Raw genomic sequence first — 27,543 nt, 5'->3', positions numbered from 1 at the left:
TGACATATCTTCCATCTTGTGATTTTTCTTAAAAGGATTTTAGACAATTCATATATTTGAAAGGAAGAACAGGAATTTTTAAATGCTTAGTTTATCTTTAACCTGTTGGAAAATATTGCTTGCTTGTGTTTAGTGCTAGCAAACAACTTTCAAAATAAATATTTTTATTTTTCTTCTCTAGCAGCATTGGAAAGCCTTCAGATGGTCCAAATGAATACTATTTTAAAGTTATTTCCAAAAAGCCAAATCACTACTTGGTGTTTTATTTTTAAATATTGCTTTTATACACATACTTTTGTAATTTTAATATAGTTCTTTAAGGCAGGGTAGTGTTTTATTTATTCCAGTCACTATTATCTCTTAAAATTTCCTTTTGGAGGAAGATGTGTAGAAGATATAATATTGTACAAAAATAAACATACATAAATAAAGAAATAAATTATGAATGCAAATTTAGCAAGCATTTTTTAAACTCTTCTTTCTCTCGCTAAACTAAAACACTCCTTTTTATCCTGTCTATATGGTGTGTCACATCGTAACTGAAGGATGCCAGAAAAAAATTTTTTCTTTATATTTCTGTAACCTGACACAGTTATTCTAAGCCATTTGAAATTAAGTAATTAGTATTCCCATTCTATAATCTAATCAAGAATATACCATATTCTATCAGCTGATTACTAGGAGAATGTGATTAAGTATCAGAATGATTTAGGATGCAACACAAGTATGAAAATAAAATACAGTGTTGAGTTCCAAATTATGAACTCTATTTTTGGGGAGGACAAGAGGTCAGTCAGGGTTTCTGTGACAACTGTATTTTGTGTTAGTTTTAAAATTATACAGTTTTAATTTGGGGGAATGTTTTTGGGGGTACTCTCTTTACTTTGAAATCTAAACCATCCATTTGAATTGAAGAAACTTTTCTCCAGGTATAACGCGGCTCAACTGTTACCTATAGCTTTTAACTCTCTGGCCACTACAGAGCACAAAATATTTGCCCAACTGGTAAATTGAACTGTAAGTCCCACTGTGGGAAATTGCTTTGCTGTGCTCCAAACAGCAGTTATCTTAGTAATTGTACCTGAATTCTTTGTGGCTAATAGAGCGTAGACGTCCATTTTACAAGCAGAAAAATTTCTCTTAAATACTTTTAATTATAAATCCCCCAAGTAAAATGTGAATCAATAGACTATAGTGAGATGTTAAACTGTGTCATTTTTAATTGTTAGTGCAGAAAAGTGAAATTCTTTTTTCTTTTTAGTGTAAAACTGTACATACCAACATTTCACATTCTAAACTGGAGCTCCCAACAAGGAGCTTATCAGAGCAAATTGTCTAGTCCATCCCCTTCCTCACTCAAAACCTAATGACCCTTTATCATCATGGTTTAGATTGCTGGACACAGATGTGAGAAAATACAAGTAATCTACAGGTAACTACAGTAGCTGCGCTGATGTTCTCAGAGAACTGACTGCTGGGAAGATAAAGAGCTTCCCACAGAGTCTGTGACTTTCCGGCAGCAAAGCACATCATGAGCTCATACATGAAGTTTTATTTGCTGAAGATTCACAATAAGATGCATTAGAACATTCAGCAGGGACTCTTTTTAGATGAGCACAGAAATTCTGGAGGGTTATTAGTTGATGCACCATTGCATAGCATCACACCAAAATTTTTTTGAATTTCAACAATATTAATTCTTTCGAGAAACACCAAAGATTATGACTACAATGCAGCATTAATTTGGACTTCTTGATATTTAAATAATCTACTACAGACCCTAATCTCTTTCTCTTCACAAAAGGCTGAGCTTCCTGCTGAAAAGTAGTTTGGTTATGATTTTTAATACAAAAGCAGAACAGCAATTTCTCAAACCTTATAGTAAATTGTATTTCAAAGGACTTGTTTGTGGCCAGGTGCTCTGCTTTTGTTAGCTGCTTAGATTGTGATCAGTGAGGTAAACTCATTTATCCATTTGCATGCAATTGAGTAATATACCATGAAAAGGATGATCGTTTATTTTTTGTTTGTTTTGTTTTGGTTTTCGGGTTGTTTTTTTTTTTTGACAAAGGTACTGCACCTGTAGCTTAAGTTTTATAATTGTTGGTTTAACTATTATTTGCAGTAATCATAGTTTCATACAGCTTTAGAAAAACTACAATGCAAAAACTATTTACTTAATCTTTTTTTATGTATGAAGTGTTTTGTTTTTAGTCATTGAATTTGGTTTAAGTTTACTAGGTTGGGGTGAATCAATATGAATTAGACTGTCTGAACTTCAGGTGTGTATTTCTTTTCAAAAATTGTTTGCTCGTCATATTTTTCTAAAAGCTAATTAATTTTGTTCCTGTAAAAACTGTAACTCCTGGGTTAGGAATAGACATATTTCCTTCATATGTCAAAATGAATTACAGTCCTCAAATCATTTTTAGAAATTACCATTTTAATAGCTGAAAGATAAAGATGATTTTCAGCAACTATTGTTGGTTAAGCAGCTGACAGCCAACAAAAGGAGTAGTGAGATACTTGACTCATTCATTATATAGTTATATGGGTTATGTACCTAGCTTATTCTTTTCGGAAAATATTGAAATGCCCAGAAAATTAAAGAAGATACTGGCTAAGTCTTTTTTTTTTTTTTTTTTTAATAAATTTATTTATTTATTTATTTATTTATTTATGGCTGTGTTGGGTCTTCGTTTCTGTGCGAGGGCTTTCTCTAGTTGCGGCAAGCGGGGGCCACTCTTCATCGCGGTGCACGGGCCTCTCACTGTCGTGGCCTCTCCGGTTGCGGAGCACAGGCTCCAGACGCGCAGGCTCAGTGGTTGTGGCTCACGGGCTTAGTTGCTCCGCGGCATGTGGGATCTTCCCAGACCAGGGATCGAACCCGTGTCCCCTGCATTGGCAGGCAGATTCTTAACCACTGCGCCACCAGGGAAGCCCCCTGGCTAAGTCTTTTAGGCTAGATTCCAAGTCATTTTCACTTCAAAAATATTATACTTTAAAAAACAATTCTTTGCAAGTAGAGCACCAAAATTACAGCAAATATACCTGCCATCTTAAGTAGTTAATTTAATATTATGTTTCTAGTATAGAATGACCATGAACAAAGTAAATTTCTTATCAGAAAACAGAAAAAACAAATTATCTGTAAGGAGAAGTCCTATTATTCTTGCAGCAATTAGCATCACTCTTTTGATATATTTGAAATATTCTATGTTGCATGGCATAGATTAATCTAAAAAACAGGACATTGAAGAATTGCTTGAGGCAGTATTATACATTAATTCTGTTTTTAGTTTGCTATAAGATCTAAAGAAAAAACTATATTTGTTTCCATTTAGCAGTAAATAGGAAACACAGAACTCAGAATTCTACAAAGTGTATTTTCTTACCATCTTCATGTTTAAAGGGAAAGAAACCAGGGAAGCATGTGCAGTATAAGATTGTTTTGCATTTTTGTTTTTACATCACCAGATTAAGTATAATGAAACCCATCTGCAAATTGTAGGAAATACTCATGGGTTTTTGTCAAGGACTATATAGTATGGTTTTTTTCCCCTTCTTTTTCTTCTGTAGTTTAAAAAAAAATAAATTCAACAAGATATACAGAAAATTAAAAACCTTGTCTGTTATAAAGTTTTGTTTGAGCTTTTTAAACTGAGTGATTAGCAGAAATAATGACCCTGTCAGCCTTAATCACATTAAAATGTGGTTAACATCATTTAATTTTTTCCACTTAATATGCAAAAATTTCCAGTAGATTTGCAGTGAAGGCCATTGAAATTCCATTAGAACAAGAATAAAAATTTCAGGCATCATTTATTCAGAGAAGGAATAAAGGTCTCGATTGAGAACTGCTGAATCTTTCTCTTAGAGACACTATGAATCATTACATTGAATGTACCTTACGTTTCGATAGATCTGTGTGTCTGGCTTTTCAAATAGTTGAAAGTCATGTTTTATCATTTTTCATGAGGAGAAATAAGCCAGAATTTCATAATTTTATAAATATCTAAAAGATTACTGAACATTTTATTTTGTACTCACTCAACCTGCTTAAATTTTAAGTAGAAAGTTATTTGTGCCTGAAAAACAAGAAAATGAAAGAATTGATTATTTTAACATGGAACAAACTACATAACCAACCCACAAAATGGACAGGTTGTATTTTAAATAGTTAACTTGGTATATGCCAAATAAGAAATTTAGAATTAAGCACCAAGTGACACTAACTCTTTCCCAAAGTCCATAGCTTATCATTTGTCAAGCTTCAACTGGTATGTTATACTGCATTAGCTATGTATAAATTACAGCTGAAGCACGTTCTGTGGTTTCTAGTATTGTTTGTCCTTTTATGATCATTTTTGATATTTGTTGTGATGTAGTAGGAAAAGTTTAATTTTATTTTAAGCAATTAAGAATTGCCTACCATTTATACTTTCTTTGGTACGTTTGCATTTGCCAGTATCCTATAAAACTTACATTGAGTGGAATGTTTCTCCCCATTTAAAAAAAAAGACTGTTACTCTATATACCTGATAAGCAGAAATGGCTTTCTGGACCCATTCCTATCTCTCGGGTAATTAAGTAATTATACAGTGTTGTTGTTGTTTCTTTTTTTTAATCTGTATTTTGTTCCCAAACCATTTGAACCCATTATATAAGTACTCTGTGTGTACTTTGTAGTAAAAATACCATTGGAAAATTTATCAGGGAAAGTGTTCCATGCATGTGCTACTCATAATGTATAAATTTCTCCATCCTGGCATGTTTCTGTGTCTGGAAATCTAAGAACATTTAACTGTCTGCTCCTCCTGTTCGCCACACCCCTTTTCCCCACCGTGGTTGGCTCCTCTCTCCTCCTCAGAAACCCCTTCCCTGACTACCCTGTCTAGAGTAATCCCCAGACTCCCTTTTGTTCAAAGCATCGTGTGTATTTGCTTCTGAGCACTTAGCATAAGTTATATAATCTCACTTATTTGTTTCTCTTTCTGTCCCATAAGAATTTACATTCCATGAAAATGAGGATCATGCCTGTTTTGTTCATTTTATATCTCCAGTGCTTGGCACCAGACTCAGTAAACTTTGTGATTGGTTGAATGGCTGGCTGGATGAAATCAGCTGGCTTTATTCCTTTATGTTTCAACTGTGACTTTTAGCCTTCATTAATAGAAATATGTAGATCACTTGAAGTCTGTCTATTCTGGTTAGATACATCAAAGATTTAGAGCACAGGTAGATGGATGTCTATGCCAGGTGGCAGCGGATGATTTCCATAATGGGTCAGAAAGTAAATATTTTTGGCTTTGAGGACCACACAGTCTCTGTTACATCTACTCACCTTTGCTGTTGTACTGCAAAGGCAGCTGTAGACAGTATGTAAACAAATGGGCATGGCACGTGCCAATAAAATTTCATTTATGGACACTTACATTTGAATTTCATATAATTTTACTGTCACAAAATAATCTTCCTTTTTTGTTGTTGTTTTTTTTAGAAATTATTTTTAAATGTAAAAACCCTTCTCAGCTTGTGGGCCATACAAAAATGTGCAATGATTTGCTGACCCCTGTTCTATGCACTTAGCCAAAGACAACCTTTCAATTGTGCACGTGATTATATATCCCCACTCACCTACTGAAGTAGTTCCTCCTCTGTCTCCTGCATCATCAGTTTTTCCTTTCCGAGTGGATGTTTCGCATCAGCATATAGGCATGCTGTCATTTCTCCAATCTTTAGAACAACAGCTTATTTTGACCCCACTTGCCTTACACACTACAGCCCATTCTCTCCTTCCTCTGGAAAGAGTTATATAAGTATTAAATGAAATTACATATATAAGATGCCTGTCATTTTCTCCTTTTCTTTTAAAAGAAATGGAGTTGTACAGTTGTATTTTCTGCGTTACATTGTTTGCAGATTTTCCTTATTTAAAGGAAAACTAGACAACATGACCCCATTGGGAGGCAGGGTGGGGAAGAAGAGGTATATAATAGATGGAAGAAGGCTCCAGTTTTTCTTTCTGTCTCTGTCTCTTTCTGAATAAACTGTGCTTAGAAACTTCATGACATTCTCTTGCTTGGCTTTTGGGTGACAGACAGCCTTCCACTTCTAATATCTTTCCTTTACTGATTTTCTCTCTGCCTGTCATGGCTCTTCCCTAGCAATTAGTAATTGAGTGATTCTTGTTAACGTTTTTCACTTGCCCTCTATGCTCATGCCTTCAACTCTAACCTAGATATATGCTAGTGGTTCTCAAAGTTTAGTGTGCACCAGAATCCACTGGAGGGTTTATTAAAACACAGATTGCTGCCTTTACTGCCAGAGTTTCTGATTCATTAGGTCTGGGATGCGGCCTGAGAATTGTCAAGTCCAACAAGTTCCTGGGTGCTGCTGGTGCTTCTGGTGCACGGATGTCACTTTGAGATGCGCTGCCCTCTGCTAATGATTTGCAAATCCATAGCCTTACTTTTTCCTCTTAGCCCTTTTCAAGTTTCATTATTCCAGAACGTCAACAAGAAATCTCCATTTGGCTATTCCATTATCATTATGAAGCTTAATATGTACAAAACTAAACTCCTTATTTTTTCCTACAATACATCCACAGTAGGAACTACTTTCAAACTTTTTTATCCTTGTTAGTAGCACTGGTACTCTTTGAATCTTTTAAGCTCATCTCTTCAAATCATTTTAACATGTCCTTTCATATATCTTATTCAGTTAATCACTAAGTTCCATCTTTTTTCTTCTAAATCTGGCCCTTACTCATTCCTTCCTCTTCCATGACACTGCTTATCAACCCAGACCAAAACTTTATCACTTCATTTTTAAGTTGGTTAACAGCCTCCCAGCTTATCATCCTTGACTTTGTAGGTTGTTTTCCTATGCATGGCATTCTGATTTGCTTTAAACATATTCACGCTGACATTTTCTCAATCCATGATCCTTCATTGAAACGTAGGAGAATATCTTTACAACTTGGGATAGGCAAAGATCCCTCGGATGAAATAGAAAAAATACTAATATAAAAGAAAAAATTGGATTTCATTATAATGAATAGCTTCTGTTCACCAAAAAATACTGTTAAGAAAATGAACAGATTAGCCACAGACTGGAAAAATATATTCACTATACATGTATCTGACCAAGGACTTATATCCAGAATATATTTTTAAATTTCTACAAATAAATAATATAAAGACTAATAACCCAATTCTAAGAACGGGCAAAAGACTTAGACATACATTTCACAAAAGAAGATACATGAATAAACACGAAAATGTACTCAGCATCTTTAAGTCATCAGGGAAAGACAGTTTAAAACCACAGTGAGATGATTTCACAATCACTAAAACAGCTAAAATCAAAATAACTATAACAGCACCAAAAGTGGACAAGGAAAGGGGAGCAGGAATTGTTGTATCACCTTGGAAAATTGGCAGTTTATTTCAAGTATACATTTATCCTCTGACCCAGTAATTCCAACTTTTAGAATTTATCTAAAAGAAATGAAAACATATGTTCATAGCTTATAAATGTTTTCTTACACAAAGTAATAATAGCAGCTTTATTCATAATGGCCCAAAACTAGGAGCAACTCACATTAGTAGAAAAATGGATAAATAAATTGTGGCATATTTATGTGATGGGAATCATATACCTCACCAATAAAATACACAGCAACATGGAGAGGCAGTGTGGATTGACTGGGAAAGGTCATAAGGGAACTTTCTGGGGACATGGAAATGTTCTCTGTTTTGGGGTGGTGGTTACATGTGTATATAACATTCTCAAAATTCATTGAAACGTACAAGATCTATACTTTTTTTAAAGATTGATTATTTTATTTATTTATTTTTGGCTGTGTCTGGTCTTAGTTGTGGTGTGTGGGCTCTTTGTTGCAGCACATGGGCTTCTCTCTAGTTGTGGCACGCAGGCTCCAGGGCGCGTGGGCTCTGTAGTTTGCAGCACGCAGGCTCTCTTAGTTGAGGCGTGCAAGCTCAGTAGTTGTGGCGTGGGGGCTTAGTTGCCCCATGGCATGTGGGATCTTAGTTCCCTGACCAGGGATCAAACATGTGCCCCCTGCACTGGAAGGCAGATTCTTTACCACTGGACCACCAGGGAAGTCCCAAGATCTGTACGTTTTATTTTTTGTTAATTATACTGCAACAAAAAAATAATTTTTAAAAAAGCCACCAATAGCTTCTTGTTCCCTATCAGGTGTATCCAAATATACATTAAAATACCTAAAGAGATAACATGCTGACATGATAAGCTCTGTGAAGACTATGACAATGTTTATCTCATTTATTCCTACCAACCCAGCACTTTGCTAGCACCTAGTAAATATTTAATAAATACCTCTTGTGTGAGTAAATAGTTTTAACACACCATGAATGTTTTTGCACATATTTTATAACAGTTTTTCTAATTACTGTGTGATACGCTATTGTATCGATGTGCTATATTTTATTTCTTAAAGCAAACTATAGTGACATACAATATTATGTTAGTTTCACTGTACAGCATAGTGACTTGGCAGTCAAATACATTATGAGATGGTCACCGTAAGTCTAGTAACCGTTTGTCACCGTATAAAATTATTATAGTATTATTAAATATTCCCTATGCTGTATATTACATGCCCATGACATATGTATTTTATAACTGGAAGTTTGTACCTCTTAATCCCTTTGACCTATTTTACCCAACCTCCAGTAACCACCAGTTTGTTCTCTGTGAGTCTGTTTTCATTTTGTTTTGTTTTTTAGATTCCACATATAAGTGAGATCATAGGAATTTGTCTTTCTCTGACTGACTTATTTCACTTAGAATAATAATACCTTCTAGGTCCATCCACCTTGTCACAAATGGCAAAATTTCATTTTTAATGACTGAGTAGTATTCCATTGTGTGTGTGTGTGCGTGCATGTGCACACACGCACACGTGTGTGTTCTTTATCCATTCATCTATCAATGGACACAGGTTACTGCCATATCTTGGCTATTGTAAATAATGCTACAGTGAACATAGGGGTGCATATATCTTTTCTAATTAGTGTTTTTGTTTTCTTCAGGTAAATACCTAGAAGCAGAATTACTGGATCATAGGGTAGTTCTATTTTTAATTTTTTGAGAAACCTTCATACTTTTTCCGTAGTGGCTGCACCAATCTACATTCCCACCAGCAGTGCACAAGTATTCCCTTTTCTCTACATCCTCACCAACACTTGTTATTTGTTGTCTTTCTGATGATAACCATTCTGGTAGATATGAGGTGATACGTCATTGTGGTTTTGATTTGCATTTCCCTGATGATTAGTGATATTGGACGTCATTTCAAGTGTCTATTAGCCTTTTGTATTTTTTCTTTGGAGAAGTGTCTATTCAGGTTATCTGCCCATTTTAAAATCAGATTGTTTGGTTTTTGATATTGAGTTGTATGATTCCTTTATATAATTTGGATATTAACCCTTTTCGATTATCCAGATGCCCCAGTGTTTTCTATTGAGGTTATTTGACTTTTTTTTTTTTTTTTTTTCTTCTGGTGAGTAAACTACAATGAACATCCTTGTAGCCATCCAAGAAAGTACATTTTTCCTTAACCCCAGCCAACACTGGGTGTTATTCTTGCTTTAATCTTTACTAATTTGACAGATAAAAAGTGGTATATTATTTTAATTTTTATTTCTTTGATTACAGTGTAAAGATAGGGTACCTTTAATAACTGTTAGACTAATTATTAGAGAAAAGATGTATCTCCACTAGGAACAGAATTAAACATGGGCTTAAGTCAGTTGCATAGCATTTGATTTCTCACTTACAATTATTATTTTGATGTATTCTAAGAGCAGAAATTTTATTGTAAAGTAAGAGAAACCACTCAAGAATATACTTTAACTGTAATATGTCATTAATAAAATTACTTTTGGCAATTTCTTTTCAAGTGAATTTATTTAAAACAGTAGATAAGTGTAGCAGGCAATGAGTGAAGGCAGTAGAGAGAAACCTTTGAACTAAGAATGGGAACAAAGGAATAAAGGTTTTATTAATTTTGTGTCTCCCAATATGGCCAGGGAACAGGAAGTGAGAAGCTGCTTTTCGTACTCAGAGGCAAGTAACAAGTGGTTCCTAGACTGACTCCTTTGATTCATATTGGTTTAGAAATTATAGCAAAGTCAAATATACTTCCTACTGGTTCACTTCAAATCTATTTTTTATATATTTGCATCCCTAGGTAATTTTTTGCCCTTCTTAGAAACTGCCAGAATATCACTCAGCAGTGATTTTAATGAGTAGCAAAACTTGCCGTTTTCCTATACAGCAGGCAGGGCAATTTAAGGAGAAAGTAAGAAAGAAAAGACATCCCTTTAAATAAAGTTTGAAGTGGTTAGTGTTTAGACCTGCCTTCTCAGATAAATTTGATTAATAGCCAGATCACAGATAAATGTACAACACACTTCTGTTTAAGAAATTTTGTTCTGAACATTGAGGTATTCAAAAAAGGCAAAGCCATTCTTCACTTTATAAATAATAAATGTTGAGCACTTACCTTGTGTCAGATACTATGCTAAGCATATTACATGAACTTTCTTATTTAATCTTTACAGCAACGCTCTGATGTAGATGCTATTATTACCTCCATTTATTGATGAGAAAACTGAGACCTTAGAAAGGTTCCATGACACGGCTAGGATACTTCCTCTCTCTGGCTGCAGTACTCTGTAATCATATTCTATACTGCCTCCCTTTGCAAAGGGATTATGTGTGGGAATCCTTTAATTATAGGATTCCTTTCATTAAAATAAATTAACTTTTGTATTTTATTTACAAAAGTTCATTTTGCATACAATGTCTTTTCAGTAAAATAATGGACTCTGACGTATTACTTGCTAGGACAAACTACAAGCTATGAAACCAACTACAAATTTTGCTAGCTGTGATTCTACTCCCTCATTTCCTAGTTATCCCTTTTCTTGTATAAAAATATTCCACTAAGCCAATTGGCACTTTGTATAAGACTATGCATACCAAATTATGTCAAAATAAATATTCCTGTAACAGAGAGTAAGTCTTCTTTCAGAAGCAGCTGGAAGTTTTGCTACAGATTACTTACCACTGACAGGGAAAAGACATTTCATTTCTCATCTAACATGGTTCCATTTAGCATCTGTGAAAATGTCTGTTAATAAGAATAGTTCCATGTATCTATTTGCAACTACTGAAGTTTGCATTAAGAGCTCTTCTCTTTTTTAGTGCTTCTTGCTTTACTGTCCCCAAATCATTGTTCTCCAAAGATACAGAAAGAGTGACTTTCCTTTTTTTACAATGACTATTTGCCTTGGGTTTTGTATCCTTCTGGGTTGCTCCTTTATGAAATACACATGTATCCCACATGGTAAATAGAGGATTTGGATAAACGGGATCATGAGGGAATGGACTTCTTTGTTAGAATATGGAAGCACCCTCCAGAGGCTGAATTAAGAACAACTTCAGGAAGAAGAATCCATATGGGAAAGGAGGTCTGTGCAGATTGATTCTGACATACATACCCATACTTATCTTTCCCTTGGGTGTTTCTTACTTTCTTACTGGCCCACAAAATCCCAGCTCTGTCATGAACAAAAGCCCCTTTCCTTTTCTGCTTTTCCTATTTTTTAAAAAAAGTTATATAACTGAAAAGACCATTAAATGTATTGGTTTCTTTTTGTAAAAATTCTTGATTTTAATGAGGCCAAATTCTTCCTTTATTGAGATTATGCATCCCCTCCTCTTTGTCATGCCTGTGGCACATTACTTCCCCTATCACAATGCTTATCATGCTCTTTTTAAACTATGCATTTGTCTGTTTTTCCTCCCCCATCCCTTACACCCCCTTTTTCAGAGTTGCTTGCCCAAGGTTTAATATAATGCTTATCAGTACACATAGTTATTTACTACATATATTTGCAATCATTGTGCTTGCATTCTTTCCAGTTACTTTAATTCTACAGTAACTGTTGAGAATGACCCCACTCACTGATAGGAAACAGCTAAGTTTGGGGGCTAGCCTTTGAAGGCCTCCTTTTTTCTAGGCACTTTAATACATCAACCTGTGAGGATATATTATTTGTGTTATTCATGATTAAACTGAGGTTCAGGAAGCTTAAATGGCTTTCCCAGAATCTTATAGCTGGTATGTGATTAAGCTGGCATTTGAATTAGTACTTGCTTTACTCCAAAATCTCTGCTTTTCTGTTGATCCTTTCTATCTCTGCAGGAAGGTTAGACATTATAGGATCATAGTGTGCAGAATATTCGCACTTTTGTTTTTTATCTTTATATTCTCAGCTCAGCTTTGGGTTTTTTATTTTTCAGATAATTAATATACACAAAATTCTCCCTTTTAAAGTAGGTTTTAGTATATCCACAATGTGCCACCATCACCACTAGATCTAAAACATTTTCATCACCCCAGAAAGAAACCCTTTGTCCACTAGCAGTCACTCTCCATTGCCTCCCCCACCTAGCCCCTGGCAACCACTAATCTACTTTCTGTCTCTTTGGATTTGCCCATTGAGGATATTTCATATAAATTGAATCATACAATATGTAGCCTTTTGTGTGTGGCTTCTTTTACGTAGTATAATGTTTTTCAAAGTTCATCTATATTGTAGCATGTATCAGTACTTGATTTCTTTTTATGACTGAATTACTTTCCATTGTATGGATATACCACTTACTGTCCATCTTTTTAATTTTACCCATCCTAGTGGGTGTAGAATGCTATTTCATTGTGGTTTTGATTCGCATTTCTCTGATGATTAGTGATACTGAACATCTTAAGTGTTGGCCATTTGTGTATCTCCTTGGGAAAAATGTCTGTTCAAATCCTTTGCCCATTTAAAATTGGGTTTCTGCCTTTTTATTATTGAGTTGTAAGTTTTAATTATTATTGTGTGGTGTTTTTTATTGAAGTGTAGTTGATTTACAATCTTGTGTTAGTTTTAGGTATACAGCAAAGTAATTTAGTTACATATATATTTTTTCAGATTATTTTCCATTGTAGGTTATTATAAGATATTTAATATAGTTTCCTATACTATACAGTAAATCCTTGTTACATGTCTTGTTATTGAATTTTTTTATGTAGTCTCTCTACTTGGCCCTTATCAGATGTATGATTTCCAAACATTTTTCCCCCCATTCTATGGATTGTCGTTTCACTGTCTTGATAATCTCTTTTAGTGCACAAAATTTTTAATTTTGATAAAGTTTGTGTTTTCTTTGGTTGTTTGTGCTTTGAGTGTCATATCTAACAGACTATTGCCTAATCCAAGGTCGTGAAGATTTCCACCTGCTTTCTTCTAGGAGTTTTATAGTTTTAACTCTTACATTTAGGTCTTTGGTCCATTTTAACTTTTGTTTGTGGATATTCACTTGTCTAAGCCCCATTTGTTAACTGTTATTTCCCCATTGAATTGTTTTGGTACCCTTGTCAAAAATCAATTGACCATGGGCTTCCCTGGTGGCGCAGTGGTTGAGAATCTGCCTGCCAATGCAGGGGACACGGGTTCGAGCCCTGGTCTGGGAAGATCCCACATGCTGCGGAGCAACTAGGCCCGTGAGCCACAACTACTGAGCCTGCGTGTCTGGAGCCTGTGCTCCGCAACAAGAGAGGCCGCGATAGTGAGAGGCCCGCGCACCGCGATGAAGAGTGGCCCCCGCTTGCCACAATTAGAGAAAGCACTTGCACAGAAACGAAGAGCCAACACAGCCAAAAATAAAAATAAATTAATTAATTAAAAAAAATCAATTGACCATATCATAAACTCAACAACAAAAAACCCAAATAACACAATTAAAAAATAGACAAAGAACTTGAATAAACATTTCTCCAAAGAAATGTCCATCAGTGAATGAATGGATAAACAAAATGTGGTATGTACATCCAATGGAACATTATTTGGCCTTTAAAAAAAGAAGGAAGTCCTGTCATCTGCTATAACATGGATGAAACTTGAGGACATTGTGAAGTAAAATAAGCCAATCACAAAAAAAGACAAAAACTGTATGATTCTACTTATAAGAGGTGTCTAAAGTAGGCACACTCATAAAAACAAAGCACAATGATGGTTTACAGGGGCTGGAGGTGGGGTGGAGTGGGTGGGGTTGTAGAAAACAGTGGATATAAAATTCAGTGGATATAAAATTTCTGTTTTGTAAGATAAAAAGGTTCTGGAGATCCGTTATAGAACAGCGAATATAGTCAACACTACTGAGTGGTACATTTAAAAATGGTTAAGATGGTAAATTTTATGTTATTTTTAACCACAATTACAAAATTTAAAAAAAAATCAGTTGATCTAGCCGTATGGGTGTATTTCTTAACTCTCAAGTCTATTGCATTAGTCTATATGTCTAGTCTTTTGCCAGTGCCACATAGCCTTGATTACTCTAGTTTTATAGTAAGTTTTGAAATATGGAAGGGTGAGACCTTTGATTTTGTTCTTTTCCAAGATTGTTTTGGCTATTGTGGGTTCTTTCATTTTTCATATGAATTTTACGATGGGCATGTCAATTTCTGCACAAAAGGCAGCTGGAATTTTGATAGATTGCATTGACTCTGTAGATGAATTATTAACAATGTTAGGTCTTCTAATCCATGAACACGGATGTCTTTCCATTTACTTTGGTATTTAATTTCTATCAATGATGCTTTGTAGTTTTTGTTACAAGTATACTTCTTTTGTTAAATATATTCCTATCTCAGTTTAGTTTTATTTATCATCTATAAGCCCTTCATAAATTTAGGCCAGTCTCAAAAAAGACTGGATTCTAAAGTTTTCATCATCTTTATGATACTGTATTTCTTTGGCACACTACCGCGATGACATGTGTTGTCACACATGCTCTCTCTCTCTCCCCCCACATATACACATGTTCTCTTATTCCAAGGATCTTCTCCTCTATCTTTCCCAATCTGTCAAAGATAGTCTTTTTGACTTTCTTCATCTTCATAAGTAGTCTGGGTATGGTAGTCCCATTTCTGATACCATCTACATTAAAAAATTTGTATCTGTGATAGTTAAATCAAGATTTGCGGCTCTCCCTATATATTTATGTTTTGATTATAGATTGAATCAACCTTTGCACAAAAGTGGAAGAAAAGATAGTTTATCCTGGGGCACTATGGCCAGAAGTAATTAAATCTCATCTATAGGATCATAATATAGTTGGGAAGTTTTCTTGTAGCTAACAGAGTTTCATAGTCTCAAGCTACAAATATTGATTTATACCTCATGACAACTATTGTTACAGAATATTTCTATGTGTAACATTTAAGATTAGAATATCAAATTGCAAAGAAATGGCAGAGATTCACAAATAATGGCTCTCAGACATCAAAGTGCAGAGTGTTGTAAGGGTTAGGTGCAAATCCCACTTCTAGCGATCATAAATCTAGGTTTTTTGGTAGAGTCCTTAGATTCACAGGTGGTCTAGAAACTATATTTTGAGAAACACTGCTCTAAAGTATCAAAAAATGTACCCTGCTTGGGACCACTTAGTATGAATGCAAATCCTAACCTGGTAGCCTTGCAAGAGGTAAGAAGCCTGAGATGCAGGGAACATTTTGAAGTTTAAGGTGCTCGTTTTGGTACATTCTCAGAGAACCTTGATGGTTCTGACTTGAATTACAGTAGATCAAGCCACAGATTTTACCTTGGGAATGAAAATAATCCCACCATACTATGAGTTTTTCTTTGTAGAGCCTTACCTGAATTAGGTGTACTTCACCTAATGTTGGTATAATTTTTCACTTCACCATTCTAGTAAATGTGCATACCTCCAATGGTCAAGTCAACTATAGCTTACTAATTTCTCTTTTTTTTTTTTAAACATCTTTATTGAAGTATAATTGCTTTACAATGGTGTGTTAGTTTCTGCTTTATAACAAAGTGAATCAGTTATACATATACATATGTTCCCATATCTCTTCCCTCTTGCATCTCCCTCCCTCCCACCCTCCCTATCCCACCCCTCTAGGTGGTCACAAAGCACCGAGCTGATCTCCCTGTGCTATGCGACTGCTTCCCACTAGCTATCTGTTTTACATTTGGTAGTGTATATATGTCCATGCCACTCTCTCACCCTGTCACGTCTCACCCCTCCCCCTCCCCATATCCTCAAGTCCATTCTCTAGTAGGTCTGTGTCTTTATTGCCATCTTGCCACTAGGTTCTTCATGACCTTTTTTTTTTTTTTTCTTAGATTCCATATATATGTATTAGCATACTGTATTTGTTTTTCTCTTTCTGACTTACTTCACTCTGTATGACAGACTCTAACTCCATCCACCTCATTACAAATACCTCCATTTCATTTCTTTTTCATTTATGGCTGAGTAATATTCCATTATATATATGTGCCACATCTTTATCCATTCATCCGATGATGGACACTTAGGTTGCTTCCATGTCCTGGCTATTGTAAATAGAGCTGCAATGAACATTTTGGTACATGACTCTTTTTGAATTATGGTTTTCTCAGGGTATATGCCCAGTAGTGGGATTGCTGGGTCGTATGGTAGTTCTATTTTTAGTTTTTTAAGGAACCTCCATACTGTTCTCCATAGTGGCTGTATCAATTTACATTCCCACCAACAGTGCAAGAGTGTTCCCTTTTCTCCACACCCTCTCCAGCATTTATTGTTTCTAGATTTTTTGATGATGGCCATTCTGACCGGTGTGAGGTGATACCTCATTGTAGTTTTGATTTGCATTTCTCTAATGATTAATGATGTTGAGCATTCTTTCATGTGTCTGTTGGCAATCTGTATATCTTCTTTGGAGAAATGTCTGTTTAGGTCTTCTGCCCATTTTTGGATTGGGTTGTTTGTTTGTTTTTTATTGAGCTGCATGAGCTGCTTGTAAATCTTGGCGATTAATCCTTTGTCAGTTGCTTCATTTGCAAATACTTTCTCCCATTCTGAGGGTTGTCTTTTGGTCTTGTTTATGGTTTCCTTTGCTGTGCAAAAGCTTTTAAGTTTCATTAGGTCCCATTTGTTTATTTTTGTTTTTATTTCCATTTCTCTAGGAGGTGGGTCAAAAAGGATCTTGCTGTGATTTATGTCATAGAGTGTTCTGCCTATGTTTTCCTCTAAGAGTTTGATAGTGTCTGGCCTTACACTTAGGTCTTTAATCCATTTTGAGTTTATTTTTGTGTATGGTGTCAGGGAGTGTTCTAATTTTATACTTTTACATGTACCTGTCCAATTTTCCCAGCACCACTTATTGAAGAGACTGTCTTTTCTCCACTGTATATGCTTGCCTCCTTTATCAAAGATAAGGTGACCATATGTGCGTGGGTTTATCTCTGGGCTTTCTATCCTGTTCCATTGATCTATATTTCTGTTTTTGTGCCAGTACCAAACTGTCTTGATTACTGTTAGCTTACTAATTTCTAAAGGTTGACTCTGGCAGAAGAGACAGGTAGCTAGGAAGTACATACTTACTTCTGAGTGTTCATTACCTAATCTTTTAGATTAACTTTCAGCTTTCCTATTTATTGATCCACCCAACATTTATTGAGCATATGCTTGTGCCAGGCACTGTCATAAGTGGTTCTGGAAATATTGCAGTGAACAAAATATTCAAAAAGTTCCTTTCCCTAATAACTGAGTAAGTGGGTTTACCAATAATGGGTGGAAGATAATAAACATTAAGAACATATGGGACTTCCCTGGTGGTCCAGTGGTTAAGATTCCGCATTTCCACTGCAGGGGGCGTGGGTTCGATCCCTGGTCGGGAAGTTAAGATCCTGCATGCTGCAAGGTATGGCCAAATTAATTAATTAATTTGTAAAAAAAAGAACATAATATGTCATGTGTGATGAAGAAAAATAAGTCAGCGTGCGGGAATAGAGAGTGACAGGAAATGGAAAAGGAAAGGCTTCTTTTTTAATATGGTGGAAAGTAACATTTAAGCAGAAATCTGAAGTGCCTAAAGATTTCAGCACTTGTATTTGTTCAATTTCTGGCATATGCCATAAAATGGTAGAATTTTCCATCTTAAAAGGATCATTTAATCATTGAACTTCAGAGTTGTTAAAAACAACAGAACTCTTTCTTCTGATGAAATCTGATGCAAAAATCCAGCATATAAGAATGACGCAGCTCTGGTTAAAATGCAAAAGTGGAGGGTCCAGAACCTCCCTATTCTTCCTCTCTTGCTCTCTCCACCGTTTCTCCTCCTAGCACCTTGGGAGCTCCTATAGGGAACCCGGAACAGTTTGAAAACTACTCAACAGTTTGCAGGTGGGTAAACTAAAGCTAAGAGAGCTTAAATACTGCCCGTAGTCCCTCAGCTAGTTATTAGTCAGAGCACTTTCCACTTTGCATCCATTATATGCCAGCGCTGTGCTAGGAGAGTTCTGTAGATATATCAGGGAACAAAGACAAGTCCCTGACCTCAAGAAGTTTTTATTATAGTGGGAGGAGATAACCAAAAAATAGGCATTTATAGTGTAGGGTGGAGTGTGGTAATAACATCTCTCTGTGTGGAAGCTCAGGGAAAGCTCTACAGGAGCTGGTTTCTTAAAGAATACATTGAAGTTAGACCAGTTAAGAGGAGCTGGTATCATATACTCAAATGAAGATAACCCCCAAATGTGGTCATTATCAGTATCAAGATGCTTTCAGCTACAAATAACAAAGACAATCCCAACATGTAATAGTTAAACCCAAGGTAGTTTGTCTTCAGGTTTGGTTAATTCAGTGTTCCTGTGACAGTTTCAAGAACAAGGGTTTTTCTCATCTTTCCCTACATCCATTCTTTTGGTCAAAGTATGGCTGCTGGAATTCTAGCGGTAAGATCCAGACATAGTGTCCAGCAGAGACACTCTTCTTTTCCCTTTTTAAGAGCCAAAGGAGCCTTTCAGAATCCTCCTGAAGCCCCTAGCAGGCTTCCTCTCATGCCCTATTGACCAGAACTAGTTCACATGCCCACTCTCAGACAAGTTGCCAGCTGGTGAATGGGATTTCTGTTATTTACACAAAGTAATTAGGATTCACCCTGATGTTTTCTCCTGTTTATTCATTGCAAGATAATTTTTTATATAAATTTATTTATTTATTATTATTTTTTAGAATTTATTTTATTGATTTATTTTTTTGGCTGTTTTGGGTCTTCGTTCCTGCGCGTGGACTTTCTCTAGTTGCGGTGAGAGGGGGCTACCCTTCGTTGCTTGTGTGGGCTTCTCATTGCGGTGGCTTCTCTTGTTGCAGAGTACAGGCTCTAGGCGCACAGGATTCAGTAGTTGCAGCACACAGGCTCAGTAGTTGTGGCTCAAGGGCTCTAGAGCACAGGCTCAGTAGTTGTGGCGCACGGGCTTAGTTGCTCCGCGGCATGTGGGATCTTCCCAGACCAAGGCTCGAACCCGTGTCCCCTGCATTGACAGGTGGATTCTTAACTACTGTGCCACCAGGGAAGCCCTGTGGTATTAATTTTAGTGCAGGTTTCTAGTATTATTTGTTGCCATTTGTAAAATAACTGGATTAATAAATAATGTTTATGTCATCTTTAAGAAGATAGCCTTACCTTCCACAAGCCTTACTCTTTTTTTTTTCTTTTAGAACACTGCAAATCGACATTAATTTGCAGTGATCATGTTTGGAAAATGGAAAAGAAAAATGTGATATCTTAAAGTCATTATTTGGGACTTTGAGCGGTTTTAATAGAAATGGGAGTAAATCTGCAAGGGAGGAGACTAGTGATTATCAGTGCCCCCTGGATTTTTGGTATATCTGTACCTTGAACAACATGAGTGGAACTAGCTTAGTAAAGATCATGTCCTTAATAACATTGACTGAATCATGTTAAGTTACTGCACGAACCAGCCCTGGATCCTCTGATGTATAAGTTGCCTCATTTTCTGAGTACTGACATATGGCTCTTGCCAGCATTTATATTCAGTCAAAAGCAAGATATCAGTGATAATTTTTTTTAAAGTTAAGACCTAGATTCACACAGGAAACCATACAAGGTGTGTATAATGACCTAATATTACCATATATAACAATTTTAAAGATTTTAAATCTACTTTGATGCTGGAAAGTAGAATAAGCAGATTTGAGAGAGTTCTGATGTTCAACAAAGATATCATAAATGGTAATATAACTTGGCTTTAGAGCTAAGTTAAGCCATCTTTAAAGGATTTTTAGAAAATCAGAATTTGAGTAGCTGGGGATAGTTGAATGGCTGGATGAGCATGAAGTGTAGAAAAGAATAAATTAAAATTCTTATTAAAGTATATTAGAGAAAACTATTTCAGGAGTTTAAGTTTCAATAATTTAGTTTTATGCAGAATATCATACCATTGAGATACCATCATACAATTGAGATTCCCATTATAAAGGTAAGTATTGTTTTGTGAAACCAGTCTCAGTTTGGATATGTATATGAAAATAATGTGTGTGTGCACCATATGTTTGAATCAGGTATAAAATCTATTTCTTCTTGTGGGTGATGGTCAAAAAAAGTTTGAAAGCTGTTGTATTAGGACACAATAAAATGGAGGATTTAACTCTAGTATGGAGAGCTTCCAGTTAAGAGGGTAGACTCAACCAATATAGGAGGCTCCCTTCCTGTTTCTAATATATAGAAACACCAGAGGAAATAACCAGGAAAGATAGTATTGATGATGATGTGATATTTTTAGAACGCGGCAGGACTTGAAAGCAAGAAAAAGGATTCTCTAGGTGCCAAAAACAAAGAGGAAACTCAGTGATAGTCGAAAGTGAACTCAACAGTGTATGGCCCTCAGGGAAAACTGAGCTCATATGGCTTAGAGGCCTTAGTTTCCATATAGGAATAAGACTCAGAGCACAGGCCCCAGGCTACAGGTGCTGGAACAAGGCTCACTCATAAAGCGTAGAAAGAGCTGTCCTTTCCATGATCAGGTACTAGAAAATTGCACCCCCTAGCTCCCACCCCTTCTGGAAAAGGGAAGAAACTGTTATTCTCAGGAAACTAGAGACTGGGACTGTACTATAAGAAGAAGCAGGTCAATTTGCATTACCAATAACCTAGTGCAGAAACTCTAAGCGTCAAAGTGATCTGGAGCCCAAGACCTTCCATAGGTCTTTCCCTAGAAGAAACAACCACAAAACTATGTCAACAACCCAGCAGCTGACCACAGATTCTCTTGGAACAAAATGGCTCCTGCCAAATGACCACACATCCAAGAACAACACAACACATACACAGGAGCCAATGGTTTTGAGAGGTCATTAGCAGATGGCATATGATGGGGGTGGGGGGGACAGAGTTATACACAAGAAATTAGAAATAATTAGAGCAGTCTGAAAGGAACTTTTAAGTTAATCTTTTAAAAATTTTGAAAGAGAATAAGAATTCATTAAACAAGAGTAACATGTTACCCAAAAAGAACAGGTAGAATTGAAAGAGAAACAAATATAATTTTTAGATAAAATTTATATCTGGGAAGAGAAATATAAACCATGTAAATTAACCCTAGGAAAATCAAATTATGGAATCTGGAATTTCAAGATTGGATAAGAAGGTCAGGTTATAAGACCAAAGGTAAATTTGAGACATAATCTTTTAGAAATCTAATGCTAGGTTAATATTAAAGATCTCATTTGTCCGAAGACACTAACAGATCATAACCTGCCAGTGTATCTCAAAGCATAACCCTTTAGCCTGAAAACTGATTGTCCCTGCTTAGTCTCCTTGCTGTGGAATCATCACTAGGAAGAAAAATACAACTAATGGCAGTTCCTCTTTCCATTTGTCCCTCATGAGACTTTGGGGAAATCAGTGTGGCTCCGGCTCCTTATTGGTAATCTCTGGCTTTGTGCAATAATCTATTTATATAAATTTATAAAATGAATGCTCTGAAAGTCTTTACAGTTTAACTCTTTAGAAGTGTACTGTCTTTACTGTTTCTTCTCCCCTCATATAATTTGATATTCTATGACAATATCATTATTATTTTGGTTACTAACAATTAGATAGTTTTCTTTAGACATTTGCTAATATTTGTGTATGGAGATTACTGTCCAGTCTCTTTGACAGAATGTACTTGAAATTGTTTTTCTAGTAGTGATACTGAGCTCAACTTTGATTTTCCATATCCCTCATGTGCCAATAGCTCACATTTTTTAGATGACTAACTATAGTTTGGGGTATGGTTTGTAGCAATAGAATAGACATCTTTCTGCAAAAGGTAACTGGTCCCAATGGGGTTCAAACTTGTGATCTTGGCCTCATTATCACACTTTTGTAACCATAAGACCTAACAAATATATTATATGTATTTCAGTCTATAATCTTGAAATCAAGTCATATTTTTAATTACTCAAGGCTTATTTCAAATATGTAATTAAAAATCACTTTGGGACATTTCTCGCTTTTGTTTGATAGTAAAAGTAACAAAAGTAAAGCAGACAGCCAAAGAACCTAACTCACTTTTCATCTTCCCTGTGTTTTCTATGACAGTGAAAGTCACAAAAGTGAAGCTTGCAGGCAAAGACCTAACTCACTTTACGGAGAGTGCTACGGTACCTTTTTCTTTTAGTGAGGCTATAGCAGGTCTGATGTCAGTCACTTTAGAGACCTTTAGACCTCAGTGCTCATTTATTGCTAAAATGTACCAGCTCTGCTTCTGCATTATGAAGATCATCTGTCAACACTTTGAGATATTCTCCTTTGTTATTAAGCTTGTGATGCTCTACACTGTCAGGTTTTTTGCCAATTATAGTTAAGGTACAATGGTGTATTCACCAGATCAAAGTCTCACATTGGCGGTAGAGGAATGATTTGTAAGTCTTTATTCATCTGAATTGTACAATAGAACACCTGAGGAATGCAAATAATCCCTCTGAGGAATCTGCAGGAAAGGCTGTTAAAATGACAGGGTAAAACTATTGTTATTCTGAATTGATGTTTCAGCCAAAGTAATTATTTCTTATCTTGTTGTCTCATAACAGTTCTAGTTTTATTAGTTATGTTGACCATATTTATGAAACAAAATGTATTTTATATATATGTTATCCTTTTACATGGGCTTGTTTTATTTTACTTTCATTGAATCTATATTTGGTATGTGATTTTCCTTTTTTTTAAATTACATATTTGATTTTGACTTGTATAATAAATGTATGTTACTAAACCATTGATGGTAAATTTTAATATACAGTTTTGTTTGAATACTGTAAGTCTATAAAATAAGTTAGAATCTCATAATGTTATTATAGGCAGAAGTATCAATTTAAATTTTTACTTTTTTCTTTAACCTTTCCTTCATAATTTTAGATAAGAAAATAGCTGGTTTGGATTCCCTATTTTAAAGGATACATACTTTATTCCAAAATACATTTTAGGGATTGGTTCGTTATTTTTAGGATGTGACCAAAAGAGGAAAAAAAATATTATGAAGATCAAAAACCTTGATAAATATTAAATAAGTAAATTATAGGTTAGCCTTGTATAACAAACATGTATGAACTATTGTGTGAATTTTTCATTCCTTTATCCCATTCTACTCAGTAGACCATATTCTTAATTTTCTAATAACTCTCATCCCTGCCATTTTCTTTGATGGGTGAGTGTTGATGAATTTGTGGTTTAGTTCTTGTGTTTCTTATCCACTGTAGTGACATTTGCATTGTTTATTTAAGTATAACTTCCTCACTTTTTTACCATGATAGTTATTAAAACCTTGGTCTAAATATGGGAGACAAGTGGAACTATGTGAGACTATGATATATATTGAACTATGAAATCTATATCCAATTCTATACTAAGCTCTATTCCAGAATCTAGGCACATATGCTATGATTATCTGAGAATAAAAATTAACAATACTAACTGCTGTTAATATTTGTTTACTATATGCCACGCTTTACTTTTCTAGGTTCTTTACCTACATTATAATATGTACTATTATTATCTCCATAGGTGAGGAAACTGAGGCTTAGAAAAGGTTTAGTAACCTGCCCAGGAATAAAAAGCTAGCAAAGTGGTAGGATCAGAACCTTGTTAATATACTCACTACACTTATCTCATTTATGTTCTAACTACCACTTGGCTAAAATACTCCACGTTTTGAAACAAATCACTCAATCATGTCTTTTCAGGTAACACAAGATATCAATTTCCTAACTGATTAGGCTTTCCAAACCCTTTTGCTATTAAGCTACTTTATTTCCTCTGTAGTTCTATTATTCATGATCCTACAAAAGTGAGATTCATAAGAACAATGTGTACACAATCAACTAAGTTTTTGTAAATCTATATTTCCGGACTTTTTTTTTTTTTTTAATTAACAAAAATCTCCCTCAAAACCAGTGACAACTGTAAAGTCTTGTTAGTACAAGAAGGAACTGAACCAGGCATATAGATATCTGGGTGGAACAAATTATTTATTTGTCAGAGCTCTTCGAAATTAGCTGACGCTTTTAGATATGATTCCTGTAAATATAGAACTTTGTGTTTTTGCTTTTTAAAAGTATACTTTGTAAAGTAAGGAAAATAATAAATCATAACATTGAGGTTTTCAAGGTCACAGTTGTTAATGCTGAACAAATTTAGTGTAACTGTAAAAAGTTTTAAAATATTTGTATTAGTTCCTATAGATAATGTGTTAAAGTAAAACTAGATTACAGTAAAATATTATGGCGTATACCTGAAGCAATTGCTGCCTGTTAATGCCTTGACCTTGGAAAGCTATACACAAAAAGATGGCATCATAAAACCGTGCAATTCTTATGAATATGTATGTGCTACTTGATAATAATGAATGTGGTACAGTCATGCATGCACTACAAGATAATGTTGTGCCCTTTTTTGTCTACAGGTTGATAAAAATTAAAGAGTGGGTGGACAAGTATGACCCAGGTGCCTTGGTCATTCCTTTTAGTGGGGCCTTGGAACTCAAGTTGCAAGAATTGAGTGCTGAGGAGAGACAGAAGTATCTGGAAGCGAACATGACACAAAGGTTAATTAGCATTCATTCATTTTCCCTACACTTTATTATCAACTATTTCCTTGCAGTAATTTAATTGCTTGCGCTGATAGAATAATAAATGACAGAGTAATTACCATTATAAAGAGGGAATCTTCTCCTTTCTTTACCATGAGACAGAGTGAAAAGATTTATTTTAAATTAAGTTTTTAACTGTCATCTGTCATCTCCGTACAGTGTTTTAATTATAACATAGGTATTAGTTATGTATATTTTTGAGAAGGAATGATCGCCAAAACTCTTTCGTCATGTTCAGTGGGGGAGGGGAAAGGGTGAATCAGTTGCCTTAATTTTTTCTGAGTAACAGTAATATATTGTTTAAACATTGTATTTCAATCAAATAATTTTGCTTTCATGACCCACGTCCTGGAAATAATTGATATTGGAGGAAAATAATCATAGAATGGGTAGATCAAATTTTTCTTTTTTTTTATAATAAACAATTCAAAATGATATGTTCAGACTAGTACAATTAAACCCAATTTTAGAAGGGATTTTTTACGAATAGTTATGTGCTTTCTGACTTCTTCAAGTGCATTATAAAAGATGAATGGTCATTTACTAATATCTCTAACATTTTCTGCTTGAAATGAATAATTTTAGCTTTGTACTGATCTCTGGCACAATCAACTTATATGTTGAGTGAATTTGTTACATTTTATTTCAGCGCTTTGCCAAAGATCATTAAGGCTGGGTTTGCAGCACTCCAACTAGAATACTTTTTCACTGCAGGCCCAGATGAAGTGCGTGCATGGACCATCAGGGTAAGATTCATACTTATTCATCAGCTATATCCAGTTCCACACTATTGAATTCAGATTGATATCACTGACTTTGAAGTTTGTCATGGTGGCGGTTAGCTAGTCATTACAGATGAGGTTTTTGTCCAGGATAACTTTAATTATTTGTGAGCTGCTGAACAGTGAAAGTGGAGCGGCATTGATTGAGGCAGGTAACAATTGATTCTGCCTATTACATAGTCTGAATTTCTTCATCCTGTAGAATCTGTCTACCCTCCTCCTGTGGTCAGAGATAAGACGCACCAGTATTGTGCTTGCTTAATCTGTGTGACTGGGTTTGTCTGCAGTGAAATTGATGTTGCTTTTCATTTTGTATTCGCTAAGTTTGTTTGGGTTGCGGGTGGTTCTTTCCTCCTTTGCTTTGCTCGGATTACATTTTCAGCAATAAAAGCAATATGACATCATTATGCTCTTCATAGATACACAGTTGGGCTCAAAGAGCTAAACTCAATGTGTAATAATTCATGGCTTTTTAAATTTGAATTCATAAAAGTAGTGTTTATTTTTGCAGTGTTTTATATTCAATCTTCTTTAATAATGTGATATGTATTTTAAATATTGATGTATAACTGATTACCACCAGAAAGAATGACTAATTTATTCCCAGAGGACAATAGAAACTGAACTGTAATGGCTTGCTTTTAAATGAAAATATATTGTAATATGGTAGTTACTGTTGAAAAATATTTTGAAATATATGTAATCCGAAATAGTGTTACAGAATATAAAAATAATGTCAGAACTTTTAGAAATACTCAGTGTCTTATTCATTCTTTTATTATGCTTTTTTAATGTATGCTACATGATAAATTTTAGGGCTGCTTTGATTTCTGTTTTCACTGACTACCTTAATTTATTGTTACATCTATTTTGATTTAAGATGGATAGGAACATGGAGTCAGTTGAACATAATGTTAAATGCGTTTTGTGAATGTGAGATTCACTTTTCTTTGATCTCCTCTTTCCTTTGTAAAAAAATGTTTGATTGACTTATAACTAAGGTCCTTTTATATAGACTTACAAAATAATGTCAAAGCAAATCCAAGTTGGTAAACAAATTGCCAGGGTTTATTTTTACTATATATTTTAAAGCCTTAAAACTTCCAAACTTAAGTATGTACAGCAGGAAAGATAACATATTCTGGGCTTGAAAATATGAAAGCTGGTTTATCTTAAGACTGATTGTAAGTATCCGTGATTTAATGTGCTAAGATATTTAGTCAGGTAAGCATCAGTGAGTAGCCATATTAACCCAATACATCTTTTATTGTAAAAACTGTGCTTTATAGTGTCAGACTCCTTACCACTTTAACATGCTTTATTAAGCAGCCTTTAGGTCACCATTATTTCTCAAATTTCTTTCCATGGTTGTGTGTGTCTGGAATGTATGTCCTTGTAATTTAACATATGGGATAATTATAAGACATTTCTCTTCCTATATCAACTTGAATTTTCCTTTATGATGGTTAGAGGCAGGGTGTATTATGTAAAGTGTTCAAAATTCTATTAAAATTTTATGAGGATTTTAAAATTATTTGCTGAACATATATTGTATGATTTGTTGGAAATGTCTTAAAAATATCCCTTTATATATTGATTTTTATATGTTCTTTAGATGAGCTGAAATCTTCAAGGCTTTTTATCTTTTTGAAACCTTTGATAATTCAACTTGAAAGCTATTTAAAATCCTTACTTTTTTCCACTGTGAAGAATAG

The 27,543-nt window shown here is 34.9% G+C and overlaps 1 protein-coding gene across 1 annotated transcript in view; it reads left to right on the top strand.

Annotated features, from left to right (window-relative positions):
• Positions 1-27,543, top strand: part of OLA1 (Obg like ATPase 1) — a 182,743-nt gene that overhangs the window by 150,619 nt on the left and 4,581 nt on the right. The window contains exons 8-9 of the mRNA XM_007183295.2: positions 24,861-25,001; positions 25,696-25,792. Coding sequence (XP_007183357.1) covers positions 24,861-25,001; positions 25,696-25,792 — 238 coding nt within the window. The remainder of the gene's footprint in view (positions 1-24,860; positions 25,002-25,695; positions 25,793-27,543) is intronic.

The sequence above is a fragment of the Balaenoptera acutorostrata genome, chromosome 8 (assembly GCF_949987535.1).
Source record: "Balaenoptera acutorostrata chromosome 8, mBalAcu1.1, whole genome shotgun sequence".
Lineage (NCBI taxonomy): Eukaryota > Metazoa > Chordata > Mammalia > Artiodactyla > Balaenopteridae > Balaenoptera > Balaenoptera acutorostrata.
The sequence above is the reverse complement of the archived record's forward strand: the minus strand, read 5'-3'. Positions and strand labels throughout refer to the sequence as shown.